We start from the raw sequence: 21,067 nt of genomic DNA, 5'->3' as shown, positions 1-21,067 counted from the left end.
TGACCATTCTGATTGTAAGAATGTTTTTGTTCTGTTTTGTCCCGGAGTTTTGGACGACTCTTATTTTGTTAAATAAAAGTTATGATTGTCTACGCATTTGAGTTCTCCCTTCCTGCCTCCGTTCTGGTCCGGTCACCACCACGTGACACGTATAGCGTACATTTAAATGCATTTTTTTTTTATTAACAAGTTAATTGACAAACACTTCTTTTTTTTCATTGTTTTATATCATAGAGTATTTTGTTTTGTGCACTTTTTTTTTTATCTGTCCAAAACTTTAATATTTAAACGAAAAGGAGTAAAATAAAATGTCTTTAAGAAATCAGAGTAATCGATTAATTGAAAAGAGAATCGACTGAATTGTTGATCATGAAAATAATCGTCATTTGCAGCCCTACTGCTACTGTCAACTTATAATAATTATAATAGGTTTTGTGGTGCCATTGTTACCATTACTGGCAATTATAATAATAGTGATGGTAAATGCAACATATTGTTGCTTTTCCTGTCGATATGCGGATATTAAAAAGCAAAACGGCAACGACATTTGAAATTAATAGAGCCCTTAATAAATAACTTATAAATGCTAAATTGTCTGCTTGTTAATTTCCCAAGTGGCAGAGTGTACTGCAACATTGGATATGCAATAATCTGAAACTAAAATCTATACTTTATTTCACCTCATGAGCCATATACCTAAAAGCCACTAGAGGGACACAACGCACTGTTTCTTTTTTCCTTTTTTTTTCTGTATAAATCTAGACGCAGTTCATATATATCTTGTTTTTGTTCCACCAAATTCAACCAATCCGCCAGTTCTTTAAGATCACAGATATGTCACCGATGTGATATGAAAAAAGTTTCTTAGTTTTTCAAATTATTTCCGTACCAAATCTTGATCTTGTTCTAGGCATCTCTTTAGAGTGTTCAATAAAACAAGCCGTGTGGGATTTGGATTTTCGGACCAACCCAAATTATATGTTTAAGAGTCTCAGGCACAAATGAACAACGTTATTATGCAAGATGTCGTTTCTGCATTAATTTTTATTTTTTTTATTTTTTTTCATGTCACTCACCAGCCGTCAAAGTAGCAAAAGTTTGCTCTGTAGCTGCGTCTCATGAGTTTACAAGTTGTGCTTGTATTTTCCTTCCCAGAAGTATGGATTTACATTATATTTATGCATGGGGGTTCAACCAGCAGTGGGTATGAACAAGTTACATTTATATGGGTATATTTTGGGACAATTTGTATGTTTAGGAGTATTTTTAAATCACTATACCTTTTGCTTTTACTCGAGTAGATGTGTGAAGAAGAAACTATATCCTTACTCCGCTACATTAGGCTACATGGACCCCGTTACTTAAATCCCTGCCACATAAGTTTGAGACTGTCTGTCTCTGCAAAGGCACATTTATTTAGTCAGATTCTTCTTTTCTTTTATTTAGAATTGACCCGTGACCCAACCAACCACCAGGTGAACCTTCTGAGCAGGGTTAGGTACTGTTTGCGCAGTTTATATAGATGTAACCATATATATATATATATATATATATATATATATACATACTAGTATATATATAACCACGGAGGGTGTACCCAAACAAACTGTCCGAGACTTACAATAAGATATTGCTAGTTACTTAGTTCTTTAGTAGTCTTTTTTTCCACCAAGTACTTTGTTACTTTTACACAAGTAATTATTTGGATACTTTTTACTTTCTACCTGAGTCATATTATTCTGAAGTAACAGTAATTCTACTTGAGTAAAATTTTTGGCTACTCTACCTACCTCGATTGGGGGATTTTTGCATTGCGGACAGAAAATAAAATGGAAATATTCCAGGGAAATAAAACTAACACACATAGCTGGTTAGCTGATTAAGGTTGTATCGTTTTTGTCTGCTGCAAGTCGATAGTTCTTTGCGGTATGAACGAGGGAATAAAACCCCGGATAAAAATACCTTGAATGAACGGTTATGAGCACAAGAATTAAAATAAGTCAAACGGGAAGACTTGCATGAGGAATCCGAAAGGGCGAACCCAATGCTTTCAATCAGACTATTTGCAGTCAGAGTGTGCACTTACATCCCTTTACATAACCGGAATAATGGCAATAATCTTATTGCCTGTATGTAAATATAACCATTGACACTTTCAAATAAACTCTCTTCCATTTACTTTAGCATCGTTCATGTTTACACGATTACAAAACAAATTTCTTGGAAAATCACAGTGACCCATTACTGGTGAGCTACTTACAAACCTGTCCGAGAGATATCAAGTGTTCTTAGTGGGCTACCTGGGCACCATGGGTACCATGTTGTAGACCCCTGCCCTGAAGCGACATCTTACAGTCAAACAATACACACTGTACCTTTAATTTCCATTCCTAAATTTTCTGTTATTAGCGTTACCAATTAGTATGCAAGTACTTAATTCCAAAGTGAGGCTAATTGAAATGTTCATCAAGATATATTATTACTTGTTTTACATGTACATTGTGCATGCAATCATGTAAAAACATTCAGTGGTTTGATGTGAGCATTCACTTATTGAGATCAAGTTGAACTATACAATACATCTAGATAGATAGATAGATAGATACTTTGTTCATCCCCGAAGGGAAATTCACATTTCCAGCAGCATCCCTGAGCTGAGAACAATCGAGAACAATCGAAAATAACACGGGAGCTGCTGGAGTGGCTGCCATTCGTGACGTCGCCGGAAGAAAAGATTCAATTTGAATCATGTACAAACAAACAAACAATTGAATCATGTACAAACAAACAAACAAACAAAATATTCATGTATGCATTCATTATCTGCACCGCTTACCCTCAGTAGGGTTCTGGGGGTGCTGGAGCCCATCCCAGCTATCTTTGGGTAGTGGGCAGGGGACCCCCAAAAATGGTTGCCACCCAGTCGCAGGGCACACAAAGACGGACAACTCACTCGCTCATTCACACTTTGGGACAATTCGGGCTGGCTAATCAACCTGACATACAAATTTTTAGATTGTGGGAGGAAACCGGAGTGCCCGGACGAAACCCACCCAAGCATGGGAAGAACATGCAAACCCCCCACGGAAAGGCCGCAGCAGCTAGAATTGAAATTTTATAATACAAATCTAAGAAACTCTATTCACTTGTAATCGAACTTTGTGATTGGCACAAATCAAAAGATCCATGTACTGCAACTCACTGGAAACTTGAAAACGCAAATCCTCTGAAAATAAAACAGAAGGCGGGAGGAGGGAGTGGGGAGAAGAGACGAAATGGAAGTGGGGGCGGGAGATGCAAAATTGAGGTAGGGGGGATATCTCGAGTGCTGGGAATTTGGGAAGGAGAGGTTTAAACCTCTACAGGAGGCTTGAGGCAAACGAAATGTGAAAAGGAGTGAGTTTAAGAAAGACGGAGGAGTTGGGGGTCAGTAGGAAGCAAGGCTGGAAGAAACCAAGAAGAAGGCCGTGATTACAGTGAGGGCAGACATAATGGTTACTGGCTCACATCGACAACATACTCTGAAGTTGCAATACTATCAAAAGTATTCCAAAAAAACTCAAACAGAAGCATATCAAGAGCCAACCAGTGTTGGGGGTGTTGCAGAAAAACAGTAATTTGTTACGGTTACTAGTTACTTCACTTAGAAAGTAATTCAATTCCCCTTTGAGTACTAACATCAAAAAGTAGAGCGTTATTCAGAAATTACTGATAACAGTCACAAAGGAAGAGTTTAGGTCCAGAGCTTGGGTGTGCTGAGCACCTAGAATGTCTGGCTGGTTAAAAAAATATTTTTATTTCACTTAAAGTGATTTAGGATCATACAAAACTGGTTGGCAGAAACATTGTTACTACCCCACGCACAGTTTTTATTCATTTATTTCTAATAGAGTACACACACACACACACATACTCATTCAGAAGAAGAAGCATGGAACTTATTAGACAATGATGCAAACTTTATCATTCCAATCTACACTTTACGGATTAAGCTGTGTCGCCTGACCTTGAGCGTTGCCTAAGGTCACCTTGAGGTTCGAGCACATCTTTTTCAATTGCTTTCACAGCCAGGTGCTGGAATCTGCTTTGACCAGCGGTCCTTCAAAGCAAGTGACACTAGCCGAGCGGAAGAGGAGCAGGGGGGGGCAAGAGCAGTGCTAGAAATCAAATGGACTGAACCATTTCAAGGCAGTGGAGTATTCCTGATGCTGCATTGTTCACATTTGAGTTTTTTTCTTGAATTTACGTTTTATCTAGAGTTTTTCTTCATATTTAAGCCTATCCTGTCTTTTATTAAGGAAAGGGGAGTTTTAAAAATGCTCTTATTTTTGGGGAGTGCTTGGATTAAATATAGGGGTTCTTGTGCACCCCCCAAAACGGGCCGATTAGGCTCATATTCTCGCATATCAGCCAACATAACATGCAAGCCGACGCCCTAAGACTGCTTTCAAATCAGTTTTGGGACTAATGTGTTCCAGCGGAAAGCAATACAAATACAAATGTTAATAATGAAGTTATTTTTGTTACTACATTGAGCGTTATTGCTTTACTTTTTTAATGCAGATCATTGACTTGCAGTGTCCTCTGACTATTAAATACTATAGCACAGTGGTCGGCAACCTTTTCTGTACATTGGACCGGTTTATTGTCTGACTATATTCTCCGAAAAAGAACATTCCTAATAATAACGATAACAATAATACTAGTGATAATAATCCTAAATCATATTTGTAATCACTAGACCACTGGAGATCTAGATGACATAGAAAGAGGACTTCGATTTTATCTCATCACACTATTTTTATTCATAATACCATATTGTACAACGTTGTTTTGGCTGATTTCCTTCCAACAACGCTCCATTACAATGTTGTACAACGTGGCAGTAAAAAAAGTGTGATGATGAGATCAAATCTAAGGCCTTTTCCTTTGTCATCTGCAATCCTAAAAACCTAGTGGGTAAGGTTCTGGTGCTCTCCCAATCCGAGTTTGATTCCCGTTGCATTCAATGTTGAGTACCTGAGATCAGAGATATTGCTTAATTACGGTGATATACTACAGTACATACCTCGGTGTAACGCGCGACCAAGCTTTGAGTTTTTGTGGGGGCGTGAAAAACAATTAAAGTGTTCAGAATAGCAATAAAAAAGGCAAACTTTTTTTTTCTGTGCAGCCCGGTGCCAAATGACTCACAGGTCATTGGACCGAGGCCCGGTGGTGGCAGAACACTACTCTAACATTAATCACATAGTTACATACAACCCTCTATCTGCCAGCAACACTTCCTGTAGGGTAAACATATTTAAATGTACCTATAAAGTACCACTGAATACAGTTATGGCCATCTCAAGCACAGAGTACAAGAACGCTAAATTTCTCCTCATGGAGATATTCTCTCTACCGTGTATGCTCACATGAAGTCGGAAATTACAACTATAAATTAAAATACTGTAATCAGGGTTCTGCTTATATCCAGCTACTTGGTTGAGTGTCACCAGTAGCGAATGGTAGGCAGTGCGTGGGTAGTTGGGTGTTGCTCATAGAGGAACAACGCGACCAGGGGCCCCGACGTGCACCACAGCTAGGTAGATTCGCGGGTAGGGCCCGGCCTATGCCTGTAATCGCCGCCGAAACCCTTGCGGAAAAATAAAATAAGCCGCATCGTATTGTAAGCCGCAACGTTTCAAAAGTAGAAAAAAGTAGCAGCTTGTAGTTTAGTATTTACGGTAACTAGCCCAATGCTGTTAGTTCGTAATGTAACAAAACTACACATCTGTTTTTACAGTGCTGTTGTTGTTCAACACTGATTACATTTAAGTCAAGCTGTGATCTCAGGCGTAAAGTTTTACAAAAATTGATTTAGAGAAAGGAACTTTCCTTCCCGAGGCGTGCTGGAGCCTGTGTGACAGCAGCATGCTGCCATGGAGATCTCATGCGGAGATAAGAAGTCTTTTGTTTGAGAGTTTAATCTTGCGGTGCTTGCTCTCCCACCCATTTCCTTTCTCTCTTAACTCGCCACCAAGACAGTCCAACCTCACCCACACCCTCCTTCCAGCCTCTTTCGTCTTGCCTTCCTTTATTCCTTCAGTCGGACCCTCCCCCCAACATTGTAGCCTCGGTACTTTATTGGGCTATTGGGAGCTATTTGCTCCATTAGCACAACACTGCTTTAATTTTTTGTTTTTGTTTTGGCGGACTCTTTTCTCAAGGTTCTGCTTTTTGTTCTTTTTCAGGGATTACATATATTACAAATCAAGGGCCAATATGCATGTGTATCAATTGGCCCGGATAGAAAGAACAATATTATGTGTGTTACAGAATGACCGATATGAATTACAGTCAGTGGTTACTTCATTTAAACGATAATTCTGTTACCTCCCCTCAAAAAGTAACGCAATAATCTGAAACTAGCTATGTAGTTACAAATTATCTTGTGCACTTGCATATAGCTGATCACCTGAAATAGCCGGATAATAAAATGAATAAAATGTCAACACTAACCTATGGATGCGGTTAAGCCTTCATATTTATTGGCTTGTGCCAGTCTGAGAGCTATCAAACTAACTTGGGACACTCCATATCCATTTTGTGTCTGGGCTTCAAACAACTCAAAGATATCCTCAATTTCTGGGAACTGTCCAACACGTACCCTTTTTATCCTCTGGGCATGATGTATTGCAAAAATAATTTTACAATAAAGACTAGAATTCAAAACACTCTTGCCTTAAATTATGTGCTCACATTTGCCCAATTGATTTAGTTGTATCCTTTTAAGGCATGCCCCCTCCCCACACGCTGCAAATCCTTAGCTACTGGTGACACGCAACCAAATAATTGGAAAACTGACCCCTTGATTTCAGTATTTTATTTTATAGTAGTAAATAGATGCGAGCATATACAGTAGGGAGAACAGCTTCATTGGGAGAAATTCAGCATCTTCATACTCTTTGTTTGAGACGGCGCCACCATAACTGTATTTAGTTGTACTTTGTGAGTATATATTAACACAGCCACCCTTCCTCATCATTACTGGTGAATCAAGGGTTGTGTGTTACAACAGTTAGCAACCAGAGAACATTGTAATCCGTAACCTAGGTACCCAGAAAAGTAACTTTATTCCAGGAACATATTCCTTTGTAACACCGGGCAAGAATTAAGGGGTACTTAATGATTATAAAACGAACAATTAAAAAGTAAAAGGAAAATATGATTCACGCAGTCGAATAAAATGTCTGATGTTAGAAAGTCTTATCCACTATAATTCAAGCGCTATTATTTTGTCACTTTAAACATGAAGGATGTCTGGGAATGATTAGTGGCTGTAAAGGGGTTAAAGGCATGTGCATGCGTGAGAGTGTGTGTCGTATTGTATCTGATAGACATTCTCCCACACTCTTGCCCTGTGGGGCATAGGAAAAGCAGGCAGATGGCCGCATTCATGTCCACCACGGGTCAACATATGGCCCATAGAAACAAAGTTTGTGCCTGTGTGTGACTGAGCCTCATTCTCAGTATGCATGAGCAAAGGGGTTTGAATGACAAGGGTAGGGCGGACAGAAGGAAGGGCTGTAAAAGACACACACAAAGACACATTCTCTTCTTTTTATTTATTTCCAGACAATTTTAGCAAGCTTAAAAGTACATATCTGCTGTCATTCCCAGGGATAAAATTGTTTCCGGTATGAATTGCCCACGTAAAGAAAAATGTTAGCATTTAAGACAAGTTGTAATACTCAAATGTTTGCCTGGACAAGGCCAGATACCGGGCTACAACTGACTTGTGTGTGTGTGTACATATATATATATATATATATATATATATATATATATATATATATATATATATATATATATATATATATATATATATATATATATATGTGTGTGTGTGTGGTTGGACAAGAATTAAGGCTCGAAAAAGAGCAATGTCTCTTGAGACCAAAAACAGGATTGTCAAACTTCTTGAAGAAGGTAACTTTACTCGTATGTTTGCCAAAGATGTTGGCTGTTCACAGTCAGCTGTATCGAAGATTTGGACAACTACAAAACAGCATGGGAAGATTGTTCAAGTCAAGCATACTTGTAGGCCAAGACATGTAGGCATCAGGACAAACAACTAAAGGCCATATATCTTGAAAACAGAATATGCACAACAAAACAATTGAATATTACTAGAAAAGCTTTTTTCCATCTTCGCAACATTGCTATGCTGTCTCAGCCGGATGCGGGGATTATAAGTCATGCGTTTGTTACCTCCCGTCTCGATTACTGTAATGCATTACTCTCCAGTCTCCCAAAGTCCAAAATCAAGACCTTTCAGCTGGTACAAAATGCTACAGCAAAGATTTTAACTAAGATCAAAAAGTTTGATCACATTACCCCGATTTTAGCTAACCTGCATTGGCTCCCTGTTAGTTTAAGATGTGATTTTAAGGTTCTGTTGGTAGTATACCAAAATCATGCATAGACTTGCTCCCTTATATCTTTCAGATCTAATTTCCCCCTATGTTCCTGTCTGGTGCCTTTACTCTGAAAATGATGGTTTACTAGTGATCCCAAGAGCCAAGAAGAGATCTGCAGGTTCGAGAGCGTTCTCCATTCGGGCCCCGGTGCTGCGGAATGCTCTTCCCCCTGAGATTCGATCTGCAACCTCAGTGGAAATGTTTAAATCCAAGCTTAAAACACACTTCTATTCTTTAGCATATGAATAAGCTATATTTTATGTTGACAATATCTGTGTATTTTTTGCCCACGTGTAGATTTTAGATCAGGGGATGGTGTCATAATAGTCGGTGGTTTGCAATAATCTGTGGTCTGTGCAGCCCTTTGAGACTCTTTGTGATTAAGGGCTATCCAAATAAACATGACTTGACTTGACTAGAAGAGGAAATGGGAGGAATTCGGAGTCAATGTATGTGACAGAACTGTGCAAAATCGCCTGAAGGATATCGGAAAGCTAAAAGGAAACCATCGTTGACGCTGAAACACAAAAGAACAAGACTGCAAAAAAATGTACAGCAAAGCTCCAAAAAGCAAAGATGACCTGGCAACTGCAATCAGAGTTGGCACCAGATTGATGCAGAATACTGTTTGTCCTCATCAAGACCATGGCTAGAGACTGCAAGCTTTCATAAAAGCCAAAGGTGGTGCAACTTAATGCTAGTGATATGTTTTGATTGTTATTTATGTGTCTGTTTTTCATGATTCCATAGTTTTTTTCCTCAGAATGGAGTGATTCCATATGTTTTTCCTATGCTTGGTCTATAAAATTAGCATTTACTGACCACTGCAGTGTTTTTCTCATTTATTTTAGTGATTCTGAATGCCAAGGAGTTGCACATTTTGGAAACTTTATTATTTTTTCATGCTTTTTATCTGAGGTTGTTCTACAGAAATATATGTCAGAGTTCTTGTACAGAGTACTTGTCCAAGACTGCTGATTCCTTACCCTATTGCTCGAGTTGTATAATAAAGACAACTGCAATGATCTTGAGAAACAAAGCGATGAGTAGATAGGTGGAATCCAATGTGACAAGCACTTTGCAGTCCTGGTAAGATTAGTCAACAGAATGGAACCATGTCTGTCTCTGTGTGACCTGCGACTGGCTGGCAACCAGTTCAGGGGGTCCTCTGCCCACTGCGCCAAGTATGCTGAGATAAGCTCCAGCCCCCCAACCATCTCAGTGAGGATAAGTGATTGGAAAATGAATGAATCAACATTGGAACCAAGACAAGGATCCTCGCACATTTCCATGAGCCATTATGGAACAAGTGAATTACTTTTCAACATCCTCTGTGAAGTTTATAGTTTAGTTAACACTCAAGATACGGCACAGGTGTCAAACAGGCGGCTCGAAGGTTGGATCAGGACCGCTAAGGGCTTTAATCCAGTCCGCGAGACGACACTGAGAGTAGCGCAAGAGAAAAATCAGAAGGAATTTCAAATATGTCCACTTGATGTCACCCTAGCCAGGCATCACTAGCAAAGTAACTATAGTAGTATTTTTTCCCTCCCTCCCTCTCTTTTCTCTTTCTTCTCACCCTATATCTTTTTGTATTTCTTTCTTTCTTTTCTCTCTCATTCCCTATCACTTTTTCTCTTTTCTATAACCATTTCTCTTTCTTGCCCTCTTTCTTTTCCTCTCTTCTCTCTCTCTCTCTTTCCTTCTTATCCCCTTTTCTCTCCCTGTCTCTCTTTTTTGGTCTTATTCTCTCTCTCTCTTTTCTCTTTCCATATTTATTCTTTCTCTCTCTCTTCCCCACTCAAATTTTCCCCTCTGCTAACTATTTTTCTCTCTCTGTCTTTTTCTCTTCTCTCATTTTCTTTCTGTTTTTCTTACTTTTTCTTTCTTTTCCCATAATTTCCTTTTTTCCTCTCTATTTCTCTCACTCATCATTTTTCTCTCTCTCGTTCTCCCTCTTACTCTGTCTCCCTTGTTCTCTCTCCCTCTCTTCTCCCCACACTCTCCCTCTCCTTTCATCTCTCTCTTATATTCCTCTCTCTTTCTCTCCCTCTATTTAATGTATTAGTCCAGAGGCCCTTGAGATTTTTTTCTAGCATGTGGCCCTTAGCTAAAATGAGTTTGACACCCCAAAAATAAGGAGAGTAGACATCAATTATTTTAAACTCTAGTTCAGAGGACTTTATGTGAAAAATAAACAGTACAATTATTAATTACAAATACTTAACGGTTGACTACTTTGGTTTTAGTCAGAGAAAATGTTTTATCAATCATCGCTGATTCAGAAAAAATAGCAAGGTTTGAGTTTATGCCATCAACCTTAAAAAGCAGGCACATAAAATCTATTTTTCAAAATAGTAAGCTGACTCTTACTCTAAAAAATTATATTTTATAATATAACTGATAAGTTTATTCTATTTTAGATACTGGAAGTCTACAAAGGAGATTGCATAGGATGGCAGTTCTGTATTTTGACTATTATACCTCACTGTTTATGTACTGTTTACATCATTGTCACTAGCGCCCAATCATGTTGCTGTTCTATGATGTCCACACCCGACGGATGTGCTTTTTCAGACTGAGGTTAGTTTAATGAAAAGAAAAATCCATTGATGTATTCTCTCCTTTTTTTTTGAGAGTCTACTAAACAATAAATGCATCGATTACAGAGAATGTGAAGTGGTGTTGGGCTACTTACTTGGAAAAAGTAAAAAAAAAAAATAACTTTACCAGAACTATTCACAACACACTACGGAATATATTGGTGTGCTATCAATTTTTTATGTTTGCACAGAAAAAAGGCACTGTTCACAGAGCACTAAAACTTGCAGCCTGGGGCCAATTGCGGCCCTCAGTGTTATATTTTACATTCACCAAGTTTCTGGGGTACCCCTACCAGCAAGATTTAAATTTGGTCTGCGTGTATATAGCACTTTTCAATTCATCGAAAAGAAGACCTCGCAAAGTGTTTTACACTTCCCCTTTTACACTAACTAACTAACTAACCAATAGCAGCTTCAGCCATGCAAGGCAACTACAGTACCTGCTCATCAGGGGCATTGGAGATTCAGTTTTGCCCAAGGACACATCGACATATATATCCGGGAATCAAACCTGCGATATATTGATCCCCAGACGAGCCCTGTACCTCCTGAGCAACTGCCGCCCTAACAATTGAGCCTCTTATGTAAAATTAACACAAAATTCTCAACCTTTTTTAGTGTTGAAAATGCACATCATCATAATCATGTATTTTTGCTCATTATTTGTTTTTGATATATGACGGGGGCGGCAGTAGCTCAGGTGGTAGAGCGATCGTTTTAGGATTAAGGGATCCCAGTTCGAATCCCGGCTTGTCCGTGTTACATGCCGAAGTGTCCTTGGGAAAGACACTGAACCCCCAATAAGCAGGTTAGCGCCTTACATGGCTGCACAGATCACGGCAGCTATTGGGAAATGTAAAGCACAATGTAAAGCGCTTTGGGAAGTCATTGACTTGAAAAGCGCTATATAAATGCAGATCATTTCATTTCATTTCATGACATTTACCACTATGAGCCACTAAATATAACTGACCCTTTGAGTGTAGCCCTAGCCAATTTATGGATTCATTCATCCATCAATTATCTGCAACGCCTATCTTTAGTAGGGTCGCAGGGGTGCTGGAGCTCATCCCAGCTGTCTGCGATGGGCAGGGAACACCCTGAACTGGTTGCCAGCAAGTTGTAGGGCAGAGACAGATGACTCACTCATTCATACCTAGAAACATTTTGGACCAGCCAATTAACCTCACATGCATGTTTTTAAAATGTGGGAGGAAACGAGTGCCCAGAGGAAGCCCTTTCAAGCATGGTGAGAATATGCAAACTCCACACAGGAAGGCTGCTAGCTGGATTTGATCCCATGACCTCAGAACTGTGCCGCAGATGCGCTAACCTATCAGCCACCGATATTATGGATTAATCTCTTGGAAATTGGATTTCCATATTACTTCTTAATGTTTTACTTTCATCATATTTTGTACTTCGGTATTGCGGCTGAGTGGTTAGCACCAGCCTTCCTGTGTGGAAATTACTTGAAAAACCCAATTTGGCCTAATCTCAACCAGACAATATCTCCAGCAGCCTTCAAGTCAATTTAGTTTGAATACCCGTGCAATTGAAGCATCAGTAACTTAGATGCTAAAGGGTCCAAAGGCCCACATATTACCATCCAGTAATAAACATCCTTGTTTTTACCTTTAGCTGGATGTTTCCACCAGCCTACCATTTTCTAGATCAGTAGCCTCATTTAACAGTCATAACCAATTAGGAGCACTTTACACTGATTACCAGACATTTGTTACATATATAACAATACAATAAATACATTCAATGAGACTTTTGAAAGAACTTTATTTCAAGAACAAAAAAAAGAACAAAAAGCCTCAAATATATTAAACTTGATACAAGCCTTAACAACTCAAAGTCCTCTATAAATAGGTTAAAATAAATTAAACGATTTAATTTACTAAAGAATATCACCTACAGCACTATGCAGGCCTCAAAATGTGTGGATGAAAAGGCCCTTTTAAATAGCGCAACAAGCTGTGTTCATCTCACTACATTTAACACATATGAAAAAGCTGGTAACCTCTCTACAACGTTTAGCTTTAGTTTGTAGCTTGAGGTGGAATTAAAAGAAAACACTGTGACACAGTCAATGCAAATACAAAAAGGCAAAGCAGTGCCGATTAATACTGGATGATACAAATCACAACATCAGTGAACCAGTCACAGAGAACATAAATAACAAAAACAGAAAAAGGGAAATGTTTGAACAGTATTTCAGACCTAAATGTCTTGCATCTTGCACTTTTTCTCAAGACTAAAACCAATTCATATGACTGCATCAGAGTTAAAGTTTGGATAGTTCTTCCGGCTGTTTAAGCCAAAACAGTAATCTCAATGTATCAACTGTCAGCAAATACAAAAAGGAAAAATATCACCTGCTTCAAGAGTCACTTTTGAGATAACACGTTCAAACTATTTTTTTATTCAGAGTAAACTCTACGGGTGTGCAAGACTTAAGACTTATTAAAACAAAAACACACTAAATATAACAGCTCTCTGAAACAAAACAGCAAACTCTTCAACATGACCTGCAACACTACAGGTACTTTTAAGTTGTCTAAAAACCACAACAATGAGCTTTAAAGCCTCTGATTTGAGGCCAGTGACCACAACATGACCTCAGCGGGAAGGCAGCTTAGACAACAATACAGTACGGTGTGTCTTAAACATTAGGCCACATAGTGGTCCTGATTTCGCCATATTAAGTGGAAGTTCATTTGGATTTGCGGACAAAATGAAGTTGCAAGGACCAAGACTAGTCTAAACAGTTTATATTAGAAGAAGCAAAATCCATCTAAGCAAAATTCTATTTATTGCCGACCTGGACATTTCTGCCGCATGTCCTACATGAGTTTGAAGGTTTCTCTTCTTCAACTCAGGTGATAAATATTACCAGCTTATTAGCAAGGTACCAAGAGCTAGTCACTTAACCTGGTGATTGGCATCACCTGTATTGCAGTGCAGAGAAACCCAAAACATCACGCAACACATGCGGCCCTCTAGGCCCAGGTCTGATGCATTGACATACATCTGTAGGGGCAACCACTTGCTTTAGAGCGGGGTTGGGCAACCTGATCCTCAAGAAGACACATATTGTGCAAATTTTCAGCGTTTCTCTGTTCCAGTCAAGGTAATTCCAATAACCAGGATTGTCGTCAAGCCCTCGCACAACTTTTCTTGCGAGCCGATAAATTCCATAGCTATGTTGGAGGAGAAAAAACACACAAGCATATAGGACATGCAGCCCTTGAAGACCAGGTTGCTCACCCCTGCTTTAAAGTGAAGATGACGTGACAGTTTCTCAAGTTCCAGGTTGTGATCAATTATGGCATTAACATAAGGCCACACGGTGGTCTTGATTTTGCCATATTAGGTGGAATTTAGTTTCAATTTCCATACTAAATTAGGCTGCGTGGACCAAGAAAAGTCTAAACAGACTATTTTTATAAGAAGACCAAGTACACACCAACTATTGACATCCATCTGATTGGGTTACCATTCTAATACTTGCTTTAGAAGAGGGATGGGGCAACCAGGTCCCTGAAAACCATAAGTCCTCCATGTTTTTCGAGTTTCCCTGCTCCAATACAAGTGTTTCCAATCACCAGGAACATTATCAAGCGCCTGCGGAGCTTTGCTTATTGATAATTAGTATCATTAAGTTGGAGAAGAAAAAACAAAATATAGCGGACATGCGGCCCATGAAGAGTGGGCTGCAAACCCCTGCAAAAATGACGTAACAGTTGCTCAAGTTTCAGGTTATAACCAAAAATGGCTCTGCTTTGTAAAGCAGGCGAGCCATGACTGGTTGTTTCCTAGGCCCGAGCTTTTGTGATGTCATATTGGCGCCATGTCACTTCTTAAAATATCTGGCCCAAGATATTGCTAAACACAAAAAAAGTGGATTGAGCTCTTAAATCATATTCCAAGAATACAACGCTGCGTTTAAAATAGTGGGGGCCCATAAGATTTTTGTCGAAAATCCTTTGATGTGACTTCCGCTTAAACATTCAACTACAAAACGTATCATCTTTGGCTTAGAACTCCTCAGACTTTTTCTCAAACCCCTGTGCTATGTTTTCATACTTCTCTGGAAGGCTTTTCTGCAATATGGAGCTTAATGGAACATTAATATTGAATTTAGAGGTAAATGTGAGTTTTTGAAGGCCCCGGTGTAAAAGTGTGTGTGTACTTAAAGGCAAATGCCTGCCGTGTCTTCTGGAACAGAGAGCTGACTGAACACGGCAAGTCGTTTTCCATCATTACCAGCGCCGCAGGACTCCGATCCGTTGAGCGAGCTTGGCGAGCTGCTTCCATCCTGGTCCTGGTCAGACAGAGAGGTATAGGACAAAGATCTTGTGCCGAGCGACCGGATGAAGAACGAGGATGTGCCAGTTGCTTGACCCAGGGATGGAGATTCAGACGGGGATGACCCGGAAGGGGAACAACCAGAGTCTGGGGAAGGCAGAAATGGGGACCGTGGAGCTGCAGGAAGTTGGTACTGGGAAGCGGGTGAGGCCTCGAACGCTGTGGACTCCATCTCCAAGAAGACGTTTGAGAGGAGGTCGGTGATGTCGGCGCAAGGAGGAGAGACAGATGGCGCTCGAGACAACGAAGCCAGTGGAGGAGGTGGAGGAAGGTTTTGCTGGGGATTGGAGGGAAAACCCGCAAAGCTGACACTTTGTCTAATGAGCGGGACTCTGTGGGAGCGAGCAAAGGGAAGTGGTAGGGGTCCGAAGCCAGAAGAGGAGCGCGCTGAGTGTTTTTTTTCCTCCTCGTTGTTGTGGACAAAGTGGCAGCGTATCCCGTAGGGACAGAAGCCAATGGTGTGGAAGGTGCGGCACGGTTCCGTTTTGTACTTTGGATGCCTGCTAAGGTCCCGCAGCTCTTCGGACCCGTGAGCAAACTGGCATTTTCCGCCGTACTTGCAGGTACCGTTCTCGGTGAAGGAACGGCACAGTTCTGTCTTGTAGCGTGTGGAAGTGGGAGAAGAAGATAAAGTGGGGCTGTTGCTTTCTTGAAGGTCCTTCGTGTCTAGACCAGGCCAGCCCAGACCCGCAGCTGTGGGACTAAAGGGCTCCACCATGCTGACGGAGCGCTGAGACAGGAAGCGTTGCCTTCGCAACTGGGGGGAATGTGGGAGAAAGGAAGGCTGGTGGCTCTCTGATCGTTGCCCCCAAACAGTGGAGGGGAGATAGACTTTCCCTGGGGGACTGGTGCTGAGAGACAGGTTTATATCACAGCTGCTTTGCCGTTCATTGTAGCCGGGTGTCCTCATTGCTAGGCCAAGAGATGACGACTGACTGTTCTGCCCTCTTAGATCAAGACTCAAAATTTGCTGCAAAAAAGAGGACCCAAAATTACCCAACTTTGAACACAACACCAACATAAAGTTTACAGGACATTTGTTTAATATCCTTCAAAGTCCGATCCATCAGATACAGCTAAGAGTTGTTTTCCTCGTCATGTTTTTTTTTGCGTTTAAATCTTTAAGGACGACTTATGTCATCATAAAATTGCTGATTTAGTGGTTAAGATTTGGCCTTCTAACTGCCGCGACACGGCTTTGAATCCAACTCCATTCCATGTTTTGCGATAGTGGTCAGCGATATTTTTTGAAACATTGCACAAATAAAAAACCTCATGTGTAATCTGTGCCTAAACTTTTTAAAGATTAAAATTAGCATTATACACTAATAAATAGAGTAAGTTCAAAAAAAAAAATCCTTGGCATTCTGGACTGGTGAAGATTTGCATTTTCTTTAAGACTGACAAGAGCAAGTGACTTATTTTTCACATTCCAAATAATGCAATTAAATTAGAATAGTGGGAGTGAACATTGTTTGCAATGAGATTATAGCAATCCAGGATAAGCAAGATTAACACGTAATAAAAACCAAGAGAGAAAGACAAGAATGTCAGGATATATTTGTAAGGTATTGCTAGGAGACAAGCTTAAGTTGTGCTACAAAAAAATTGTTCATTGTAAGAATATTGCAATGAACAGTAGAGCAATCACATTTAGCAGAACATCCCATTCTTCAATACAAGTGGCAAAAATTGTTTTTTTTCCTCGTTTAGGGTGGTGATGGACCTGGAGAAAGAAACCATCTCTTACCCTATCAGTCCTTACTTTAAGGGACCTGTCAAGCCATATTTTCCTAACTTCCGCGAAAAAAAACCCACATCGTTAAAAACACAAAAAACATGTACTACCACTTTTCTTGAAAACGCCTACCATTTTTTTTTATTAATCCACCGCTTTTTCCAAATGTGAAACACAAAATCTGATTTGAGACTAATATTCTTGTCTGGTTTATTTTGAAGAAAGACAAAGTCTTTGCGCATTAATAAACCAAGTCAACGATCGCAATAGATTTCCGTTTTGATGAAAGTTAGCCACTTCTGGTTTCAAACAAGCACGTGTTTTTTTTAATATATACTCTGCAGACGGATTAACATTGGATAAAATACATCAGTTTTTAATGTCAAAACATTGGCATCTGTGATGCTAGTCACAGTAAATTAATGTGCAAAGGTAATTTTATGCAGTATGAAAGAAAATAGCATTATTAGACAATTCACTTGGTCAGCGTTTCTCAACTGGTGGTTTGGGGCCAATGAGTGGGTAAGGGACCAGTTTTGAGTGGGTAGCGGGCCTTTTCCTTGGAAAAATAATGCTTGAAAATATCGGTCATCTGGACTCTTAGTAAGATGTACATAATTCCCTGCAAATGAGAGTTTACTCCAGCCATCTCACACCACAGAAAGACAGATCAATTTTGTCCACAAATGTTGAGCATGTCCAAACGCATGTACGGCGGTGAATATATGAAATATACAATTAATTATCCAAAGCAAAGCAAATAAAAGTGAAGCGTTTGGGATTTTATTTAAAAATGCAGCTAAGTGAGCATAGCGAGAATACTATTGCTTGGAGTTGTTTCGGTTTGTGCTGGTAATTTTTTTAATCACGTGAATATAAACTAATATGGCTGGTTCAAGCCACACAACCAGTGGAACATTTTTATAATTGGGTTACGGTTTGTAATTAGGGTGGTGGGTCACCAAAATTGAGAACCACTGCACTCGGTTACTCATATAAATTCACACATTGTTTTAATCTAATACCTGCAAGATAACAATAAAAAATATGATGCTGTTTGTAAAGTTTCTGCAAGCACTAATAGGACCCCAAAGTAACCGACTTGATGACCTGTTTGACGATTTAGCATTTAAAATTTCAACGGATTATTGAAATGACATTTTTGGGCGCGTTTAAATAATGCAAACTGATCTTATCCATTCCCATTTGAACACAGCAAATCCCCAAAGACACTTAAAAAGCACCCAACTATACAGGTTACATTTTTATTTGTAATGCAAAAAAAAGTTGGAACAAGTCGACAAAAGCATGCGAAATTGTGGCGGGGTGCGGAACCACGTCCGGCATGAGCAACTTAAGCACAGGTTTCCCGTTTTAGTTATTGGTTTGGGTTTACCTTGCACATGATTTCGTCCAAGCCAGCCAGTTGGTCGAGATGGTAAGACGGCATGATTCTAGCTGAGCTACCGCAGCAATTGAAGCGTCCGAGTGAATTGCATGAGTCGATCGGAACTTTCTGGTGAGTTGGTGGGCTAAACAAGTTAAGACACGACCACGTGGGGGTTTAAAACCGGACGCGACTGTTGCTGGCCACTCCCACGCAGCACATCCGCGAGTCGAAACTTGGCCAGCCCACAAGTTGTGTTCTTTTGCCTAGTGATGGGAATTGCGGGTCATTTTTTGAGAGCCGGCTCTTTCGGCTCAGCTTTTTAAAAAAGGGCGGCTCTTTCGGCTCCCAAACGGCACTTCAATTTTTTTTTCAATGAAAGATTACAATGCATTATTTATTCATTGCTCCATCATTATGAGGTTAAAGGTACATCTATAACAGGGGTGGCAAACATGCGGCTCTTTGCCTCATCATATTTTCTATATATTGTGGCTCTTTGCCTCGTTTCATGTTAAGCTTTTTTCCCCTCTTAAAACACACTTGAATCCATCAGAGTTAATAACAAATAATAAATAATAGTTTCAAATTAATTTGGCGGATTCATACCCGTCAACCTGTACGGTTTTGCCGTACAAAGTACGTTTTTTATGCATTTTAAGAAGAGTACGATGTATAAGGAAATCTGTACAGAAAAACGCAAATTTGTCAATGATGGGTACCATCCGGTATACACCAACTATCACGAAACGGCAACTCAATCAAGTCAAAGAAGTTCGCCGCGGAAGCCTCTATCTCGGTATTGTTTTTTTCGTTGCAAACGAAGCGAACGGTTTGATGCTATTGTGCGCATGCGTCTGCTGCCTGGGGATTTCCCATCATGTATCATTCCGAAAAAAAAATAAAAAAATAGGTGTATGATTATTTTGTACGAGAAAATACGACAGTTTGTACAGGCATGGAGCCGTAGAGGTTAACAGGTATGCAGATTTGTTGTTTTTATGCTGCTCCGGACACATAACTGACTGCCAATCATCTGTGTAGGTTGCGTCCAATGCTGGTCAGTGCGTGGTGTGGCTCTTTGACTCTCACGGTTAAAAATTTCAGCTATTTATGTAGAACTTGTTCGCCACCCCTGATCTGTAACTAAAGTCTCTAAGCACTACTTTGTAAAAATTTCTTCCTATTTATCCCGAGCGACTTTCTTCCTACTTTCCCCCTTTAAGGGGGTGTCTGTAAGTTCAAAATATTCGCCTTGCTGACGGCATCATCTGGCTGAAATCATCATTGTAGCCTCCGTCAAGCTACTTGTATGCCACATGCACGTACATTACTTTTACATCTTTATTGGGGTTTGGCATTTGGATTGTATTTAAAAGAGTCATTTTCTTACTTTCACCATTTTCATCATAAAATAATTGAAAAGAACCAGCATGCGAGTGATATCACTCGGCAAACCCCCCCCACTTTTGTCCAGCCTAATACTTTCGTGGCCAGAACACCAATGAAAAAAGTAAAATTAAAGCAAAGGTCATCACCACAAGTTTTATTTTTCAACAATAATATGGCAGCCAAAAATGAAGCAATTTGTATGGTACAATGTTTTATTCAAAATCTTGAAACAATATAGTTTTCCTCCAGTGCTTTAGGATTTAGTATCAGTATTGTCAAACAAACGCCACTGCCCCTCACTGCCGAAGTCCGGCTCATCTCTGAAGAGTGGGATGACGCTGTACACAGAAAAACAACAGCAACCAGATGATGAAGGTGCTGTATCTGAGTCAGCTTAGGAGACTTCTCCTGCTATTGGTAACCCTGAAATGAAATGAAATGATCTGCAATTATATAGCGCTTTTCAAGTCAATGACTTCCCAAAGCGCTTGACATTGTGCTTCACATTTCCCAATAGCGGCCGTGATCTGTGCAGCCATGCAAGGCGCTAACCTGCTTATTGGGGGTTCAGTGTCTTACCCAAGGACACTTCGACATGTAACACGGACAAGCCAGGATTCGAACTGGGATCCCTTAATCCTAAAACGATCGCTACTGCCGCCCCAACCGACCCTAGAGGTTAGGGGATTCGTAAGTGTGAGTGATTACCAATAATAATAGAACATTATGCGCCAAAATCTGTCATAATTGCTTTAAAAAATATATATTATGCTACTACAGCTTAACAGCCTTTGTTTGATTCAGCAATGAACTTTTAACAAATTGAAATGTTCAAGTTGAAGCAACCATAAATACCTGAAAAATGCATAACACATAATGCAAAAGTAAACATATTTCCTTCTCATTGCAACAGGAAATACAGTATGAAATACCAGAATAAATGTTTAACTTTTTTATACATAACAGATATAAAGTGAAGCCCTATGAAACACAAGACATATAAATGATAATAATACATTAAAATATCTACAGATCTACAACCAAATAAATTGTAAAATACAAAACAATTTTAGTTTTTTTACACTTACCAAATTTAAAGTCAAACAAC

The 21,067-nt window shown here is 39.7% G+C and overlaps 1 protein-coding gene across 1 annotated transcript; it reads right to left on the bottom strand.

The window, feature by feature from the left end:
• Positions 1-12,836: 12,836 nt before the first annotated feature.
• Positions 12,837-18,768, bottom strand: LOC148357641 (mRNA decay activator protein ZFP36-like). Its single transcript, XM_088346314.1, has 2 exons — positions 18,577-18,768; positions 12,837-16,412 (listed from the first exon to the last, which is right to left on the bottom strand). The coding sequence occupies exons 1-2, from the start codon at positions 18,628-18,630 to the stop codon at positions 15,267-15,269; spliced, it is 1,200 nt and encodes a 399-aa protein (XP_088202440.1). The 5' UTR covers positions 18,631-18,768; the 3' UTR covers positions 12,837-15,266.
• Between the last annotated feature and the right edge of the window lie 2,299 nt (positions 18,769-21,067).

The sequence above is a fragment of the Urocampus carinirostris genome, chromosome 10, assembly GCF_059441175.1.
Source record: "Urocampus carinirostris isolate Australia breed hairy pipefish chromosome 10, RoL_Ucar_1.0, whole genome shotgun sequence".
NCBI lineage: Eukaryota > Metazoa > Chordata > Actinopteri > Syngnathiformes > Syngnathidae > Urocampus > Urocampus carinirostris.
This window is presented reverse-complemented; position numbering and strand designations above follow the sequence as displayed.

Excerpts from the sequence above, each read along its gene's own strand:
- LOC148357641 (XM_088346314.1), bottom strand. The coding sequence starts at position 18,630 with ATGCCGTCTTACCATCTCGACCAACTGGCTGGCTTGGACGAAATCATG. Across the intron at positions 16,413-18,576 it reads TGGACGAAATCATGTGCAAG|CAAATTTTGAGTCTTGATCT; the intron begins GTAAACCCAAAC and ends TCTTTTTTGCAG.